The 20586-nt window shown below is 39.5% G+C and overlaps 1 protein-coding gene and 1 long non-coding RNA gene across 2 annotated transcripts in view; one reads left to right on the forward strand and one right to left on the reverse strand.

Annotated features, from left to right (window-relative positions):
- Positions 1-18180, reverse strand: part of SLC27A6 (solute carrier family 27 member 6) — an 85508-nt gene extending 67328 nt beyond the window's left edge. Inside the window, exon 1 of the mRNA XM_058737156.1 lies at positions 17150-18180. Within this exon, the coding sequence (XP_058593139.1) occupies positions 17150-17630 (481 nt within the window). The 5' untranslated portion in view covers positions 17631-18180. The remainder of the gene's footprint in view (positions 1-17149) is intronic.
- A 201-nt stretch (positions 18181-18381) lies between these two features.
- On the forward strand, positions 18382-19388 carry LOC131516306 (uncharacterized). The gene is made up of 3 exons (XR_009263979.1): positions 18382-18663; positions 19068-19123; positions 19220-19388. It is a non-coding gene; the product is annotated as an uncharacterized LOC131516306 (long non-coding RNA).
- Positions 19389-20586: the final 1198 nt, after the last annotated feature.

Here is a 20586-nt window from a genome sequence, read left to right on the forward strand (position 1 = left end):
TAAATCTTCTTAATTTGGTCATTAATGTAGAAGAAAATGTAATCTGCTCATGGGGAGAGGTGGGTAGAGAAAAAGCAAGACAGAAGGTGGGCATGAGTCCCTGAGGAGGAAATACTTATTAAGGTACCCAGCACACTGTAGGATATAAAACAAGGGTGGGGGAGGCATCTTGTTCCTGGAGAGTCTTTGCATAAGCCAGTGAGGAGGCCTTCTTTTTTTTTCCAGGGAAGAGACACAGTTATTTACGTATTTTAAACTCTTTTAAAATTTGACACTTCCCTACTTTAATATGGATCTCTAACAGTGAAGTTTGACTTTTACATTCTACAAAGGTGCTCCGATTTTAGTTTGGTATTCCTATAAACTGTCCCAATTGTCGAAGATATAAGTGATTTCTGAGGGCTACATTATTTATCTTAAAATCTACATTATTGTAGTAGAGATAGAAACTAATACCCCACTAGCCTGTAGAGTTAATGCAAGAAATGCCAAAGATTACCAACAACCACCAGAAGCTAGGAAGAGTCAAGGGAAGATTTTTTGCTTAGATCCGTTAGAGGGAACATGGCCCTGCAGACACTTTTATTTTGGACTTCTAGCGCCAGAGATGTGAGGGAATAAATTCCTATTGTTTTAAGCAACCTAGTTTGTGATATATTACTTCAGCAGCCCCAGGAAATTAATACACCAAGGTCACAAGCTGGTGAACAGAACTGTTATTCTTTTTTTTTAATTAATTAATTAATTTTTAAATTTGCATCCAAGTTAGTTAGCATATGGTACAATGATGATTTCAGGAGTACATTCCTTAATGCCCCTTACCCATTTAGCCCAACCCCCTCCACAATGCCTCCAGCAACCTTCTGTTTGTTCTCCATATTTAAGAGTCTCTTATGTTTTGTCCTCCTCCCTGTTTTTATATTATTTTTACTTCCCTTCCTTTATGTTCATCTGTTTCGTACCTTAAATTCCTCATATGAGTGAAGTCATATGATATTTTCTTTCTCTGAGTGACTAATTTCCCTTAGCACAATACCCTCTAGTTCCATCCATGTAGTTGCAAATGGCAAGATGTCATTCTTTTTGATTGCTGACTAATACTACATTGTGTGTGTGTGTATATATATGTGTGTATGTGTGTGTGTGTGTGTGTGTACCACAAATTCTTTCCATTCATCCATCCATGGACATTTGGGCTCTTTTTATACTTTAGCTATTGTCGATAGAGCCACTATACACACTGGAGTGCATGTGCCCCTTTGAAACAGCATGCCCGTATCCCTTGGATAAATACCTAGTAGTGCAATTGCTGGGTCATAAGGTAGTTCTATTTTTAATTTTTTGAGGAACCTCCATACTGTTTTCCAGAGAGGCTGCACCAGTTTGCATTCCCACCAACAGTGCAAAAGAGATCCTCTTTCTCATCATCCTCGTCAATATCTGTGTTTGCTTGAGTTGTTAATGTGAGCCATTCTGACAGGTGTGAGGTGGTATCTCATTGTGGTTTTGATTTGTATTTCCCTGATGATGAGTGATGTTGAGCACTTTTTCAAATGTCTGTTAGCCATCTGGATGTCTTCTTTGGAAAAGTGTCTATTCATGTCTTTTTGCTCATTTCTTCACTGAATTATTTGCTTTTTGGGTGTTGAGTTTGCTAAGTTCTTAATATATTTTGGATACTAACCCTTTACCTAATACATCATTTGCAAATCTCTTCTTCCATTCAGTTGGTGGCCTTTTAGTTTTTCTGATTGTTTCCTTTGCTGTGCAGAATCGTTTTATCTTGATGAGGTCCCAACAGTTCATTTTTGCTTTTGTTTCCCTTGCCTCTGGAGATGTCTTGAGTAAGAAGTTGCTGCAGCCAGGCTCAAAGAGGTTTTTGCCTGCTTTCTCCTCTATGATTTTGACGGCTTTCTGTCCTTCATTTAGGGCTTTCTGTCTGACATTTAGGTCCATCCATTTTTATTTACTTTTGTGTATGGTGTAAGAAAGGTTCATTTTTCTGCATATGTCCAGTTTTCCCAGCACCATTTGCTGAAGACACTGTCTTTATTCCATTGAATATTCTTTCCTGCTTTGTCAGAGATTAGTTGGCCATATGTTTGTGGGTCCATTTCTGGGTTCTCTATTCTGTTCCATTGATCGGAGTGCCTGTTTTTGTGCCAGTACCATACTGTCTTGGTGATTACAGCTTTGTAATATATCTTCAAGTCCGGAATTGTGATGTCCCCAGCATCGGTTTTCTTTTTCAAGATTGCTTTGGCTATTCAGAGTCTTTTTCAGTTTCATACAAATTTTAGGGTCGTTTGTTCTAGCTCTGTGAAGAATGCTGGTGTTATTTTGATGGGGATTGCAATGAATATGTAGATTGCCTTGGGGAGTACCGACATTTTAACAAAGTTTGTTCTTCCAATCCAGGAGCATGGAATGTTTTTCCATTTCTTTGGGTCTTCTTCAATTTCTTTCATAAGCTTTCTATAGGTTTCAGTGTATAGATTTTTGAACTCTTTGGTTGTGTTTATTCCTAGGTATTTTATGTTTTTTGGTGCAATTGTAAATGGGATCGATTCCTTGATTTCTCTTTCTTTTGCTTCATTATTGGTGTATGAGTGCAACCGATTTCTGTGCATTGATTTTATACCCTGTGACTTTGCTGAATTCATGGATCAGTTCTAGCAGTTTTTGGTGGAATCTTTTGGGTGTTTCATATAGAGTATCATGTCATCTGTGATGAGTGAAAGTTTGACCTCCTCCTGGCTGATTTGGATGCCTTCTATTCGTTTGTGTTGTCTGATTGCTGAGGCTAAGACTTCCAATACCATGTTGAGTAACAGTGGTGAGAGGGGACATCCCTGCAGTGTTCCTGACCTTAGGGAGAAAGTTCTCAGCTTTTTCCCAGTGAGGGTGAGATTATTGGTTGGTCTTTCATATACAGCTTTTATGATCTTGAGGTATGATCCTTCCATCCATATTTTCTTGAGGGTTTTTATCAAGAAAGGATGCTATATTTTGTCAAATGCTTTCTCTGCATCTATTGAGAGGATCATGTGGTTCTTATGCTTTCTTATCTTGATGTGATGTATCACACTGATTGTTTTGCAGATATTGAACCAGTGCCTGCATCCCAGATATAAATCCCACTTGGTCGGGGTGAATAATTCTTTTAATGTATTGTTGGATCCAGTTGGCTAGTATCTTGTTGAGGATTTTTGCATCCATGTTCATCAGGGAAATTGGTCTGTAATTCTCCTTTTTAGTGGGGTCTTTGTCTGGTTTTGGAATCAAGGTAATGCTGGCTTCATAGAATGAGTTTGGAAGTTTTCCTTACATTTCTATTTTCTGGAACAGCTTCAATAGAATAGGTGTTAACTCTTCTTTAAATGTTTCGTAGAATTCCCCTGGAAAGCCATCGGCCCTGGACTCTTGTTTTTGGGGAGATTTTTGACTACTAATTAGATTTCTTTGTTGATTATGGGTCTGTTCAAATTTTCTATTTCTTCCTGTTTCAATTTTGGTGGTTTATATGTTTCTAGGAATTTGCCCATTTCTTCCAGATTGCCCTTTTTATTGGCATATAATTACTCATAATATTCTATTATTGTTTGTATTTCTGCCATGTTGGTTGTGACCTCTCCTCTTTCATTCTTGATTTTATTGATTTGGGTCCTTTCCTTTTTTTTTTTGGATCAAACTGGCTAGGGGGTTTAACAATTTTATTAATTCTTTCAAAGAATCAACTCCTGCTTTCATTGATCTGTTCTACTGGTTTTTTGGTTTCGATAACATTGATTTCTGCTCTACTCTTTAGTATTTTCTGTCTTCTGCTGGTTTGGGATTTTATTTGCCCTTGTTTTTCCAGCTCTTTAAGGTGTAAGGTTAGGTTGTGTATCTGAGACCTTTCTTCTTTCTTTATGAAGGCCTGAATTGCTATATACTTCCCTCTTATGACTGCCTTTGCTGCATCCCAGAGGTTTGGGCTGTGGTGTTATCATTTTCATTGGCTTCCATGTACTTTTTCATTTCCTCTTTGACTTCTTGGTTAGCCCATTCATTCTTTAGTAGGATGTTCTTTAGTCTCCAAGTATTTGTTACCTTTCCAAATTTTTTTCTTGTGGTTGATTTCGAGTTTCATAACATTGTGGTCTGAAAATATGCACAGTATGATTTCAATCCTTTTGTATTTGTTGAGGGCTGATATGTGTCCCGGTATTTGATCTATTTTGGAGAACATACCATGCACACTGGAGAAGACTGTATCTTCTGCTGCTTTAGGATGGCATGTTCTGAATATATCTGTTAAGTCCATCTGGTCCAGTGTGTCATTCAAAGCCATTGTTTCCTTGTTGATTTTCTGTTTAGATGATCTGTCCTTTGTTGCTAGTGGGGTGTTGAATTCCTGTACTATTATGGTATTATTATCAATGAGTTTCTTTATGATTGTGATTAACTGATTTATATATTTGGGTGCTATCATGTTTGGAGCATAAATGTTCACAATTGTTAGGTCTTCTTGGTGGATAGACCCCTTAATTATGATAGAATGCCCTTCTTCATCTCTTGTTACAGTCTTTATTTTAAAATCTAGATTGTCTAAGTTTGGCTACTCTGGCTTTCTTTTGGCAAAAATTAGCATGATAGATGGTTCTCCACACCCTTACTTTCAATATGAAGGTGTCTTTAGGTCTAAAATGGGTCTCTTGTAAAATGCATAAAGATGGATCTTGTTTTCTTATCTGTTACCCTATGTCTTTTGATTGGAGCGTTTAGTCCATTGACCTTTAGAGTGGGTACTGAAGATATGAATTTATTGCCATTATGTTGCCTTTAGAGTTGGAGTTACTGGTGGTGTTCTCTGGTCCTTTCTAGCCTTTGTTGCTTTTGGTCTTGTTTTGTTCTTTTTTCTTTTTTCTTTTCTCCCCTCAGAGAGTCCCCCTTAAAATTTCTTGGAGGGCTGGTTCTGTAGTCATGAACTCCTTTAATTTTTGTTTGTCTGGGAAGCTTTTTATCTCTCCTTATATTTTGAATGGCAGCCTTGCTGTATAAAGAATTCTTGGCTTCATAGTTTTCTGATTCAGTTCATTGAATATATCCTGCCACTCCTTTCCGGCCTGCAAAGTTTCTGTGGATTGGTCCGCTTCAAAGTCTTATGGACTTTTTTTCCCTTGCTGCTTTCAAGATTCTTTCCTTGCCTGAGTGTTTTGTGAATTTGACTATAATATGCCTGTTGATGGTCAGTTTTTGTTGAATCTAATGGGTGTTCTCTGTGCTTCCTGGATTTTGATGTCTGTGTCTTCCCCCAGGTTAGGAAAGTTTTCTGCTATGATTTGCTCACATAAATGTTCTACCCCTTTTTCTCTCTCTTTATCTTCTGGGACCCCTATGATTCTGATGTTATTCCTTTTTAATGAGTGACTCAGTTCTTCAATTCTTATATCATGCTCTTTTGCCTTAGTCTCCATCTTTTTTTCTGTTTCATTATTCTCAATAAGTTTGTCCTCTATATCACTGATTTGATGGTCTACTTCCTCCATCCTTGCCACTGTGGCATCCATTAGAGATTGCTGCTCAGTTACAGAATTTTTTATTTCATCCTGACTAGCTTTTACTTCTTTTATCTCCGCAGAAAGGGATTCTAATCTATTTTCAGCCCCAGCGAGTATTCTTATTATCATTATTCTAAATTCTGGTTCAGACATCTTGCTTGTATCTGTGTTAAGTCCCTGGCTTTCATTTCTTCCTGTTCTTTCTTTTTGGGTTTAATTCCTTCATTTCATCATTTTGAAGGAAGAAAATAAATTAATAAAGTAAAAAAAAATTTAAAAATTAAAAACAACATGGGAGTGCAAGCTGGTGCAGTCACTGTGGAAAACAGTATGGAGCTTACTCAAAAAAACTAAAAATAGAACTACCCTATGACCCAGAAATTGCACTACTAGCTATTTATCCAAGGGATACAGGTGTGCTGTTTCGAAGGGACACATGCACCCCAATGTTTATAGCAGCATTATCAACAATAGCCAAAGTATGGAAAGAGCCCAAATGTCCATCGATGGATGAATGGATAAAGAAGTTATAATATATATATATATATATATATACACACACACACACACACACACACACACACACACACACACACAATGGAGTATTTCTCTGCAATCAAAAAGAATGAAATCTTGCCATTTACAACTATGTGGATGGAGGAACTGGAAGGTATTATGCTAAGTGAAATTTGTCAGAGAAAGACAAATATCATATGACTTCACTCATATGAGGACTTTAAGAGACAAAAGAGATGAACATAAGGTAAGGGAAGTAAAAATAATATAAAAACAGGGAGGAGGACAAAACATAAGAAACTCATAAATATGGAGAACAAACAGAGGGTTACAGGACGGAGTGTAGGAGGGGGAGTGGGCTAAATGGGTAAGGGGCATTAAGGAATCTACTCCTGAAATCAGTGTTGCACTATATGCTAACTAATTTGGATGTAAATTTAAAAAGATAAATAAATTAAATTAAAAATTGAAAAAATTGGAAAAAATAAATGCCTATAAAAAAATTTAAAACAACATAAAAAAATCAAATAAGGGCTGCTAGATCCTAGGTGTGTTTTGGTCTGGTTGTTGAAAGAAGGTTGACAGATTAGAGAAAAAAGGAAAAGATAAGAAAAGAAAAAAAGGAAAATGTTTTTAAATTAGAAAAAATGAATACAATAAAGTAGAATAAAATGAAATGATGAAAATCTAAAGAGAATTTTAAAAATTTACAAAAAAGTAAAAAATACAGTAGAAAAAATTAAAGAAAAATCTTTTTAATAAAAATGGAAAATAAAAATAAAAATTTTCCCTTTCTGTATTCAAGAATAAGAAAAGAAAAAAAATTGGATAGATGGATCAGGGAACAGAATGAAATACGATTGAAATTACATCTGGTCTCCCCTAGAAGTCAAACTATGAAGCACCTTACAGTCTGTAAACTAAGCAGGCAGAGAGACTTGTGGTGTTCCTCAAGAGCATGGTTAGCCCATTTGGGAGGGGCTTAGTGTCATGGTTCCATTCTCCACTAGATGGCACTGCTTAGCTTAGCGGGGTGGATTGTTGTGGTGCTTGTAGGCATGTATGCACATGCGCAGGTGAAAAAGGCATACCCAGCTACCCAGTCTCTAGTTTTAGAACTCTGTGCTCTCTCCTACTGGCAATCTACACCCCTCCTTGTCTCTGGCTTCTGTCCACTCCCCGCTTCTCCACTTTCTGTGACCAAGCCATCAGGCTGACAGGTGGCACTTCCTTTCTGAGTTTTATCTCAGATGGGGCTGTGTTTCCCACACCCCTCACTTCGGAGGGACTGTGGCTTTGACCCACTCAGACCCTCTGGGGAGGGTCTCACTGAGCAATGGCTGGGTGCTGGCCCGCCCCCAGAACATCAGCAGGACCATGCTGCTGTCGATGACCAAAGACTGCTGCTCGGTGCCAGGCTGCCCCCAAAAAGTTTGTGCGATCGTGTAGCAGCAGCATGTCAAGGATTATGGTTAAATCACAACACACATCTGGCACCAGGCTTCACCCTTAATGTCCTTGTTTCAACACCAGTGAATGTTGTGTTCTCTGGGTTCTCCTTTGCCTGTGGAGAGGCCATACAGCCTCTACCAAATATCCTCGAAGCAAAGGAACCGCCACTCCCCATGTGACCTGAGGGCCTCCTGGACCTGGCTGTCTGCTCCTGGGGATTTGCCTTTCCCACCAGAGTACTGCCAGGCATTGATCTGCAGAGTTTTCAGACTCTGCACATCCCCTGTTTATAGAGTCTTAATGGAATTTAAACCCTCTCCTTTCTCCTTTTTCCCTTTTTTGTTCAGTCCCTTGTGGCCGTTTGCACTCTTCCACTTTCTCTCCAGCTACTTTGGGAGGGTGGTGCTCTTCCCATATTCTCCCTGCCATCTTTGTCCTCTCTCTGCAAGCAAAAACAGCTCCCTGCCCTCTGTGGCTTCTCTCTCCCCCAGTTCACCTCTCTGCACTGTGTACCTGCTGAGTTCTATGGTTCAGGTGGTGCAGATTATTGTGTTAATCCTCAAATCAGTTTTCTAGGTGTGCAGGATGGTTTAGTGTTGATCTGGCTGTATTTCATGGATGAGACACAAAAAAAAACCTTCCATGCTGTTCCACCATCTTGGCCCCTCCTCCAGAATTGTTATTCTGACCTGTGTTTGATGATCTCTAAAGTGTATACACTACCTCATAAAAAAATCAATTATAAAAAATAATATTAGGGGCACTGTGTGGCTCAGTAGGTTGAACGCCCAACACTTGACTACAGCTCAGATCATGGCCTCACAGTTTATGAGATTGGGCCCCACTTTGGGCTTTGCACTGAGCATGGAACCTGCTTGGGATTCATACTCTCTTGCTCTCTCTGCCCCTCTCACCCCCAAATAAGTAAACATTAAAAAAACATATTAAATATTAAATATACCCTGGTCAGAATGTTCAAGTACATATAGATATGAACATTTCCAATCAAACAATTATATTGTTTTCTAAATTTTTAACAAAATTTTAAAAATAATTACAAGATATATTTGAAGCTGAACTCAGTGTGCTGCATTAAACACCTTTTTTGAAATGTAAATCAGAATCTGATTACCTCAAAAAGCCATCTGTCAGCCACTACTTAATTCTACTATAATTCAATACATTTGGGAAAAAACTCATGATTTAGTTCCTCAAAATCTATCATTCAGATTGATCACAAAGAAACAGCAAGAGAAATATGTCAAATGGGACCAGGTTGTTCACAAGTAAAACCTGCAATAATACTAGGGAAACACAGAAAATAATAAGGAGTTCATATGTAGGATGTAGGGAGGAAAACTGGGACTTGAACTTTTCTGAATTAATTTCTATTCCTATAGCAAATCCAAAGAAAATAAACTGTAAGAGTCCAGAGTTCCACTGAGCATATACAGCATGCTGCAGGTTGCTTTGGTAAGAAGAAGTGAAAAATCACAAGGAATGCTGGCTGGGGGGGAAGAACAAGCCACAAATAAATGAAAAAAAATAGGACAAATCATCTAGACTTTCTATTTTCTTTTATTTTAATGACTCTCACATTTTGAACATATAAGTACAAGTCTCTTAAGTGACTCATTTCATTATCTCAATTTCAAATCGCTCACGGGGAATTGTAAATTAACAGCATAAACTTTTATACGTTCATAATGGTATGTATGTCTAAATAGAAAAAATAAGTACAAAGAAAGTTAGAGGATGATGAATTCTGGCCCAAAACCTTTGTTGGAATTGTAGAGGCTAAAGAAATACTCAGGGGCATCTGACTGGCTCAGCTGGCTAAATGATCGACTCTTGATTTCAGCTCAGGTCATGATCTCACAGTTCATGGGTTCCAGCCCAGACTCAAGCTTCATGCTGCCAGTGCAGAGCCTGCTTAGGATTCTCTCTCTTCTTCTTTCTCTGCCCCTCCCCTGCTCGCTCTCTCTCTCTCAAAATAAATAAGTAGACTTTAAATACATATATATGTATTTTAATATAGATTAATATTTACTAATATTAATATATATACTTATTTAATATATATTTTAAAAATATGTATGTAAATAAATATATATTATAAAATATATATATAATAAAAAACAAACACTCAATGTTGTCAAAGAGTCATAATTTTTACAAGAAAAAGGAAGTTAGTAGATTCCTAAGAATTAGAGGAAATACAATTTCATTTCCTTCATATGTTAACATTAAACTGACTTAGCTGAAACATTTAGAATTCCACAGAACTTTCATCATACAAATTATTTCTTCAGTAGTAGTAGGAAATGTGGGTGAGGATAGTGAAAACTGAAATAAAAATTTAAAAAGTCTTGCAGAAGATAAAATATTATTTTACTCATCACGGCCAATTTATGTTAACAAAATGAAAAGTTTCAGTGTAATTTTGAAAGTAAATTCTAAACATTAAGTCCTGACAGAAAAGAACATTTGTTCAAATGCCTCAAGGAAATTTGCCTGTGTTTTTCATGAAGATTTACTCTTTAGTGAAGTGTGCTACCACTGAAACCCAGAGAACTGTAAACATCTCAAGGTAATGATGTGGACCCTAATCCATACTTGAGCGGACTGTGCCTGGCACACACACGGGAGTTGCTGGACAGAGATGTGCTTACGGAACTGAGCTCTGCCCATGGGATCCACTGTGGATGCAGGTTTTGACGGAAAACTACCATAAGAAAGTGAGACAGCTGAATATTCTGTGACCTTTAATTAAGTCAACATTATAGGACAAGGCTGTAATGGAGAAGACTTTCAAAGCAATAGGTTCTTTTAAGAAACACTTATTATTGGAGCACATGGGTGGCTCAGTTGGTTAAGCACATGACTCTTGACTCTTTCAGCTCAGGTCATGATCTCATGGTTCATGAGTTCAAATCCTGGTTGTGATTTCACAGTTCAAGCCCCCCTCATGATCTCACGGCTCGTGAGTTTAAGCCCCATGTCAGGACCTGAGCTGACAGCTTGGAGACTGCTTGGGATTTTCTCTCTCTCCCTGTCTCTCTGCCTTTCCCCTGCTTGTATGCATGCATTCTCTCTCTCTCTCTCTCTCTCGAGAAAAAAATAAACTTAAAAAAACACACATTATGTCTCAAGCATGCAAGGCATTTCATTAGGTGGTGTTGCAAGCATAACAACAGGTAAGTTGTGATCTCTGCTTATGATCATGTAGCACTTTTTGTACCAATGAAGTTGGTTCTCTGTCAAGTCTCTTATTCCTATTTCTGATAGTACAAATGCAATTAGTAAAACTTAATATATCACTCTACTATGCCATTAACATGAATTAGGTTATTAAAAGTCTTGCAAAGGAAGAGCTTGTGGCTCTTAATATACTTGAATTCTTAGGTTAAGAAGAAAACTTATATGAAATTCAACTACAAACGTTTAGATTGAGCTTTTCACACTCCAAAGCAATAATCACACAGAATCCAAAGTGGAATTATAGACCTCACTTCATGCTTTAACCACCATCCTACTACTTAGGGCAGCTTTTCAGCAGCTTAGAATAGGTTTTTCATAGAAAACATGGGCAGACTCTGGTTTCTAAGAAAGTTGATATTTAGTTGATATCCTAATGAATATTAGTTTATTAATTATCATAATAACCCTAGGAAGGGCACAAAAGCATAAGACTTTCAATTGTGATAACATATTCTTCCCTGAAACGATTTTATTAGCTGCCCTGAATATATGCACATGAGTTTGTAAGGGGGTTTATGTGTTTTCACTCTTGGCCATCCCCACCCATTTTGAGGAAGAGACATCATATTCCTTATGGGTAAAATTGTGCAAAAAAAGAAAAAGTAGAACACTTCATTTGACTTTGTTTCTAGCACATCTCCTATTGCCAAGGAAAAATTATCACTCAAGTGGGACCACAACGCCACAATATATTTGGCTTACTATTTTTCAATGACAAAGTAGTATAAACCAGTAAATGCATAGAAAAGCTCTCTAGACACAGACTAAACAGTAAGTAGAGGATAAAGTGGTAAAAGGCAAATACAAGGTGGTATTTCTACAAGTTTCGGACCCCATCAGAGTTCTTTTCCACACTCCTCTTTGGTTATAAATGGAAGTGTCCTCTTTTTCTCAGCCACAGAAGAGCTAACCCATTTCGCTGCTAATTTGTGCCTGACACTCTTCCAGCCCCAGCTGCTGATGATGGGGAAGTGGACATGTTTGCAATGCTACTGGGGAGGACACAATAGATGCTTAAAACCAGTTCACATGGGCCGTGTGCCATGTGCCTGGAACTCCCTCCTGTCAGCCCTCTCCCCAACAAAGACAGAGACTCCTACTTCGTATACATGTCTCTGCTCCTCTGCAATTAAAAATAATTATAGCAACCATTTAATGGATAGATACTATGGTCCAGGGACTCTGTTGCGTTCTTTACGTTTAATTCACACAAGACCCAGTGATACTCATTGATCATCTGCTATGTGTCAGCAGTCAGTTAATGGCAGAGCTAGGATCCAAGCCCAAGTTTTCCTGGCTCCAAGATGTATACGTCTCCCATTTTACCCTGCCACTTCTCTAAGCAGTCATGATGTCCTTTTAAGTAGTTTTTGCTCCTGCCAGTATTCAAACATCATCCCCTTACAGTAAACATGTGTTCAGCAGACAGTGTAAATAAGAACCCCATTGAGTGTCCCCATGATTAGAAAAGAAAGAAAACTACAAATGTATCAGTACTTAGAACACTGTCTTTTTTAGTTAATGAATCATGAAGCCACTGAACCTTCCTATTGAAGTGAGCAATTTTCTTTTGGAATGGAGGTAATCTTTGATGGAGTGGAGTCTAAAATGGAAAAGAAAAATGCAAAACAGCCAGTCATTCTACTAAACATTAGCAAAAATATTAAAATGCCCCCCAAATCAAAACCAATATATGTGAAGACAATTATGGCACATGGATTAAATGATAAAAGTGTACATGAGCCATGTATCTTATCTGAATATGCATTCCTTTCTATACAACTTAAAAGGCCTTTGTTTTTCTCCTAACTCTTCCTCTTGGTCTTTAAAAAGCAGTTATCTTTATGGCTGATAGTCATTGGGAGAATTACAAAGGCTTGATGACTGGAACAGTCTGAATGAGATGGTTCATGAAAACTAACGAGGCAAACCTGCATGTTACTTTAAGTTTATAGTACTGTTTCTTGGGAACACGAACACAAAACCCTTCCAAACATGTTGAAAAACAAAATACTATTGAATCTAAAGTAAGAGTTCAGGGTAATATTAATATGTATTTTTTAGCTATCCACTGATAATAATTTTGTATATTCAGAAGGAAGAGAGTACAAAACACACACATGCAAGTAAATCTGAAAACTTGGGGATGCCTAGTGCGTCTAAAAGACTTCGTACTTTTGGGAAGTCATGATCCTAACACTTAGCAACATTAATTACCAGATGAACAGCAGAGGGACAGTTTATTAGCAAAACTATGCAAGTAAATAAAAAGGTACTGAGTGTATATATGTACTTTGGAGTTTTTCATTAGTTCATTCATTCATTCATTCATCCATCCATCTAGACAATAAATATTTGTTGAGCATCTCCTTTGTGCTAAGTTCAGGGAATTTAGTGGTGAACCAAACCAACTTCCTGGGCTCAAAGAGCTTACATCCCCATTCGGTCTAGTCCCCAGAGAGACACAAATAGCAACTAGAACTTTACCACTCCATTGGGTGGCTGTGAATAGCCAGAGCATATGGGAGGCAGGACGGTTTAGTGGAAAAGGTACTGAAAGAAAGTAAGTGGATAGATGAAAGGTGAGAGAGAAGGAAGGGAAAGGGGGAAGGGTGGGATGGGGGGGGGGGATGGAGAACAGAAAAGAAAGGAAAAGATGGAGATGGGGGAATGAACAGGAGCACGAGGACAAGGACAAAGGTGTACCCAGCAGGCCTTTGCATCAGAAAATGCAGGCTCTAGTCATATGCTTCTTCTACATATGTGAGCTTCAGGGAACAGCTTGCCCTCTCTAACCTATACTTTCCTGATCTTTAAAACAAGGCTACTATGGCTGTGGTGAGAATCACATAAGATAATACATATAAAAACAATTTATAATTTATTAAGTACTTTAGAAAAGGGAGAGATTATTTATTATTATTAGTAGTAGTAGTAAATAGGTCAAAGAATATAATTACACAGACTTTTTAAAGTGATACACAAGCATCCCAACACTTTCCTATTTATTCTAAGCAACGAGAAAAGCATATAGACATAGAAATCATCTTGGCAACAGCCACTATTACTAATATCAAAGTTGAGATATTGTGAGGAAAGGACTAGGTTTAATCTAAGCCTATTTTTCAGTAAGCACTGACATTTTCCAGGGAAATCTGAAATGCCATTTGACACTTCTTCAAAACTACAGAGTACACACAGGAAACTTCCTAGTAAGTATTTTTGAACCTTCATACCGTGAGAGAATGAAATACAAGTTTTAAAACCATTTAAATTGTTTCTAGTTATCTGTGTATGAACTACCTGGTGTTTTAATATTGGCAACTTTTATTTTACTATTTTTATATAACTGGAATGCGTATTTTTTCCTAGTAGTGTCACCAGGGGACTGAGATACAGAAACAATTAGGCTCTACAGTCCAGCACTGTCTTATATAGGAGACCAGGTTGGGAACGTCTGCTCTTAAACCTGAGTTGTGTCAACCTGGACACCCTCAATCAATTTCTTCCCTTCGATTTCCAATATATAACTCTGTACCTGCCTCTCGGAGTCACTGGGAATATCTTTTACATAGTCAGCCTTGAGTAAAAGGCAACTGTTAACATTTTTGTTAATGCCACTAACAATTTGCCTGGTAGATTAGTTGCTATCTTCTCCCTTTGACTTGTTCATGGAGACAGAATTATAAGACATTATCTGGCCTACCTGTAAAACCTGTTTGAAATCGATTCTAGATAACTTCTGGAAAATAAAATGTTGTTAAAACATACCAAAGTAAGGTGTTTGGGGTCCTATGCCAAACCACTTACTAGCCTTTCTTATAGCTAACACCAGATTAGATGGCAGCAGCAAAATCCAAACAAGTTTCCTTATTAAAGGCCTCAGATGACTTAATGATAATAATAGTAACAATTATTTCAATTCACTAAGGCTTCAGTTGGTACATACCAGGCATTCAGCTAGCCACTTTACATAAGGTCTACCATTTAATCTCAGAATTACACTGTGAAATAGATGGTATTGTCACCATTTGCAAGTAAGTAAAACGAGAGAGTGAGGGAGCGCGGAAGATCATCTTATCCTTAATGTCTGGCTTATCTCCATCTAAACCACCTCAATACAGTTTCCCTGGGGATATAATGGTTTAATGGTACATCTCCATCAGAAACATTCCATGAGATTCTAAGAGCTCTAACATTTAAGGCTCTAAAAATCATATGTATGTTTAACTCAAGATGCCAAGAATACAGAATTTCTTGTATTTCAGGCTAAGAGCTTCATATATAGAAAGGTGCTTGTGATATAAGCCACATCTTAACAACAACAACAACAACAAAAATCTAGTAATTAAATGAAACGGAATTGTCCCATAGCCGAAAAACTTATGTACTTTATATATTTTAAAGATATGCTGAAAAGAACTGTTAAAAAGATTTAAGGTTGATTTCCCCCCCTATCTACTCCTAAGCAAATTGACTGCTGTTGGCTTAAAACTCCAGCATCTCAAATGGCCTTTTATATACCAAAACTTACTGTTGGTGTTAAAAACAAGGAAACAATGCAATTAAGTTACTGGCAAGGAAAGCAAAACTCTGGCACAAGTAACACTGCAAAATTAATTGGTCCTAATTAGGCAGTCACTCAGCAAAGAGCAAAGTTGGAATGTCTATGTTGAAAGGTAATAAGCCCTATACATTTTGAGAGGAATCCCTCAGGAGACTGGCTGTAGGATGTTTCTCAGGTTGGCTTTAAAAATATGGCTACAGAAACCTTTTCAGGGACACTCTGGCCCTCTTCGTTTGCTCTTGTCAAAGCAATTTATGGCTTTATCAAATTTCAGCACAATTTAATTTTGGTTTGTTCTAGAAACTGTGACCTAAATTGGATTTAGTGATCTAATTGGATTGAGCAATAATAGGGGCAATGGAATAAAATGTGAAAATATATCCAAAGAAGAACTATAATATTTTTTTTTCTGCTTCATTCACATTCATTCACACTTGCCCCATTCACCATGATATCAAAATTCTGTATGACTTATTTATCCTGCTTATGGTCACAGCTCAGAGAAAGTTCATCACGCTAGTTAAACTTGAACAAATGAACAACAAATGAACAAAAAATACACAGGAGAGACTATGCAGCTTCTCCACTCCTTTAGATTAAACAAGACAAAATCAATGCTTGAGAGTAAACATTTTGCTACTTTATCAGGTCCTAAGTTGAGCTGGAAGGACAATGGGAGCAAGGAGAAATCAAAGTCTCGAGTAACCTTTGTACTATATATCGCCTAACCCATTATTGTGTGATGTGCAATAATGATACAAGAAAGGTTACTAGTGAAGTTCTACACCTTCAAGATCACTTACATATCAATGTAGATAATTTTTCCAGACTGCTCTGTGAATCTAAAAACTCTGCACGAGTTGTCAGTATGCATCTATTCATCTAAAACACTTAAATACTTTAGCTAAGGTCCTTGCCACGGAGCCTCTTCATCCTCTACCTTCCTGGCTTCATGCAAGAAGAATATACATAAACCCATTACATTATACCAAGTAAGTATCACTTGTCATACTTCAATTCCACTTGGTGGTGCAACTCAACTTCCCAGGTTCTTTGTTAATGAGGTATTCAACCAAAAACTTTTCTTTGCAGTTCTGTGTCAGTATGTGTATCCAAAGCCTAACCCAAGGGAGGAGGGAGAGAAGACTAGAACATAATGGAAGCGAAGAAAAAAAATGCAGAGATGGGGGTGAGGGAAGGGAGAGCAAGAAGCCTAGACTCTGCCAAGAGCCCGCCCACTGGCTGGGAGATGGGAGCCTAACCTTGCTATGCAAGTCCCAGCTTGCAGGGATGGCAAAATAAGAGCAGACATGAAGATAAGAATTCATGCAATTCAGATTAATTTGCTCTTCAAATGTAGTCAACCTTCATATTGTTACTGTTAGAGGCAGGTAGGTATTCCACAATGAAATGAAAGTAACTTTCCTACTCATCAAATAATTTTGTCAGATCTGACAAAACTAGAACTTACCGAATTCTATCTCTCTGTGTTCTTGCATTCATGGAAGATACCAATAACCGTAAAACTGCCCCTCTTTCAAAATAGTAAGAAGCAGAGATTTCAGAAAAGTTTTCTGAACCTTTCCTGGTGGTTACTAATCTACAAAAGGGTAAGTGATTGAAATAGAACAGGGGATATTAAACCAGCAGTCACAGAACTGTAAAACTATTTTGTAGCCATACTATGCACACTTCATCACACACACCCGAAGTGTTAGTTGTGAAGTGTTGTAACCAACAGGGGCCAGGGAGCGATGACAGGCAGGGTTGCCTTTTGCCCATGGAGACCTCACCCGGACGGGCTTTTTACCTGCACCCACCACGAGGGCCCTGGGCTCACAGCTGCGGATGCAATGCAGAAGGGAGTTGGAGACAATGTTGGAATTGAGGAAGGCCACCACGCAGCCCAGCTTGGCCAGGCCGAACCACACATGGACAAAGTCAGGCTCGTTGCTCATCAGCAGAGCCACGGTGTCCCCCCTTTTCAGCGTGGAATGGTTCAGGAACACGTGAGCCACTCTGCTACTCCTTTTGTCCACATCCTGATAAGTGTAGATGTCTCCCTCATAGATGATGAAAGGTTTCTGGGGCTGCTTCTTGGCAAGAGTCAGGAATTTATCCAGGACAGTGAACAGCTCCCCTTTCAGTACGTACATCTCCAGCCGAATTCCATAGCGTACCACCTTCAGCAGGTACCAGAAGTCATCCCAGAAATAAGGGAACACCAGTTTCTGCAAGAAATGCAGGAAGCCTATTCCAGCCGCTAGTCCTGTTAACCATGGCAGGAGCATGGGGGCAACCGGAACAGAGAGCAGCTTGTGATCCCAGCCCTTCTTTTCAAATGCAGCTTTCCGCAGAGACCACGGCTACTCAGAGCTGAGGGCTGGCACCTGCAGCTTGAGTCAGCCTTTCTGGGAGGAAGAGGGTGATCTTGAGAAACAGAATCAGAAGTGTGCACGGAAGAAATCGCCCCGAGGGATGCTGGGGATAAGGCTTAGGTCATCACCTATCAGGGGCCTCGCAATCTAGGAGTCCAATTCGCAAGCCCCGACGGCTGTCCGCGCCCTGGGGGGTTCTCTGGCCCTCTCAGCCCTCTCGCTGCAGGCTGGCTCAACCCCCGACGGCTTTGCGGCCCGGAGCCAACCCCACCACCCTCAGGAGAACTATGTCCAGGAGCAGACGTTCTTCTGCTGGGTGTGGGCTTTCGGGCGGCTGCAACTTGGACGCTGAATTCGAGCCTGGAGAAGCTGGAGTTGGCGAGGGCTGACAAGCGCAGCCGCTGCGGGTCTTAACCCGCCAGAAACCGCGCAGGGTCTCAGGGCCACGCCTCTGCCGGGGATGCCCCCAAGTCAGGTGGGATCCAGGCCCGAGCCCCGCCCCTGCTCCGCCCCGCGCCCCCGCCCCTGCTCCGCCCCGCGCCCCCACCCCGCGCCCAGGAGCTCCCCCCTCCCCTCCGGGGGTACGGACACACTGGGTTCCCGCGAACTGCTCCGGGTGGCCACCATGTCCCCTCCTGGTGCTCTTGGGCTGGTGTATCTCTGCTCGGAACCGCGGCCGTGTCGTCCGCCTGCAGCCCGTCTCCAGGCTCCCGGCCAACCCCTGCTCGGGGCGCCGCCGCTGGGACGGCTCGGGCTCCGTCGCCGCCTCCTCTCTGGGCGTGCGTCCCGCCGCCCCGGCGAGTGTGCCGCTCGACCCGCCCCGGGCCTCTGGCCGGGAAAAGACGGTCCCCGAATGCAGGGAAAGCCGGGGATCCTGGAAGTCGTGGCTAGAGTCAAGGGCAACCAGGCTGCTGGAATTGGGTCGAGAGAGTTCATTCACTAAACAGTAAGACCTAAAATCGCTGGAGAGGCGATTGGAAGAATTAAAAAAAAAAAAAAAAAAAAAAAAAAAAAAAAAAAAAAAAAAGTCTCGACAGAAAGAACGAAAACGACAAAAAAAAAAAAAGATATTTATGAATTGGCCACATCAAGGAATATTTGAACTTTTTCTTCAGAAAACACAAAATTGGGTTGTTCTACAAAAAGTACTTTTGAAAACTTAAAGTTTGGTATTGACATGTATGTTGAAATTCTATCCTTAGAGTGCCTAGTCATTGCTCTTTACAAAATGTTCCAAAATTACTGATTGATGTGGAAACTTAAGTCCATATCTACATCCATATTTCTTTTTAGGTGAAAAATACTATTCTCTGTCCTTAACAATAACTGTTTTTTAAATCCCCCATTTAGATCGGGAACTTGAACTAAGAATTCCCAAAATGGGAGAGGAGATGGTGAAGAAACAAGTAATTGCAAAGAATTATAAAATTTTCTGCAATGATGAAATTTTAACTGAAGGTAAAAAACTGAGGGGCATTTAGTTACACTTTTTTTTCTTGCAGACACCATCATCCCAGGCCCCTGCTTTTAAGGAGTGTGAATAAATGGTTAATTGTACATAATGAAACCATTAAGCATTGCCTCACATTTCCCTCTTTCTTCTCTTATGTTCTGCAGCTGGGTTCTAGCTAACCTCAGATTTCCTAATAAAAAAAAACCTGGTAACTCCAAGGCCGACTCTGGTTTATCAATCTGAAAATGATTACTTTGAAATCACAGCGAAGAGCCCAGGAGAAAGACAGGCTCTTTGATCTTTTTTGCGCAGATGAAGAAAATGCTTTCTCAGTTTATTCAGAAGGGATGGTCTTTTCAATTCAAAAACATCTTTTCAGTTAAAAAAAGTGTTAGTATCAAGCAGTTTACAACTTGAAAAGTCAGTTTATGACTTGAAAAGTCAGTTTATGACTTGAAAAGCACCTTTGAAATTGGATCCTTTTCTCTCCTAGCTGTAATCTGATTCAGTCACCTGGAAAAACAACTTTCAAAGCAGACCATACAGACCAAGAGCAGTGGGTTTCAGCTTTTGGATTTCCACTACAAGTAAAATCTGTCTTCCTCTAGTGGGAACAGAACAACTAAGGAGACACAGGTTTGCCATCCTTTAATTTGTTAAATTAAAAACATTAAGCACACGTTAAAACAATTACCTGCTACTGTCACCATTGTTTTATAAAGGGAAGGATTTATTTCAACATTAAAAGCCAAGAAAGTAATACTATTATAATAAAGGGCAGTCTTTTAAAATAAATAAAATTGGGGCGCCTGGGTGGCTTGGTCGGTTAAGCGTCCGACTTCAGCTCAGGTCATGATCTCACAGTCCGTGAGTTCGAGCCCCTCATCGGGCTCTGTGCTGACAGCTCAGAGCCTGGAGCCTGCTTCTGATTCTGTGTCTCCCTCTCTCTCTGACCCTCCCCCGCTCATGCTCTGTCTCTCTCTGTCTCAAATAAACGTTAAAAAAAAATTTTTTTTAAATAAATAAAATTAACTTCATGAAAGACTCATTGGGTTACACTTATTTTTCTCATCATTTTTTTGAATGTTCACTTATTTTGAGAGAGAGTGAGCGAATGGGGGAGGGACAGAGAGAGAGGGAGACAGAGAATCCCTAGCTGTCTCCTCAGGGTCAGCACAGAGTGTGACCCAGAGATCATGACCTGAGCTGAAATCAAGAGTTGGATGCTTAACTGATTGAGCCACCCAGGTGCCCCTTTGTTTCGTTTTGTTTTTAAAGTAGGCTCCACACCCAGCCTGGGGCTTGACCTCAAGACCTGAGATCAAGACCTGAGCTGAGATCAAGAGTCAGACACTTACTTAATCAACTGAACTACCCAGGTGCCCCTCTCATCATGTTTAACATCATCCCAAGGCA

The sequence above is a fragment of the Neofelis nebulosa genome, chromosome 1, assembly GCF_028018385.1.
Source record: "Neofelis nebulosa isolate mNeoNeb1 chromosome 1, mNeoNeb1.pri, whole genome shotgun sequence".
NCBI lineage: Eukaryota > Metazoa > Chordata > Mammalia > Carnivora > Felidae > Neofelis > Neofelis nebulosa.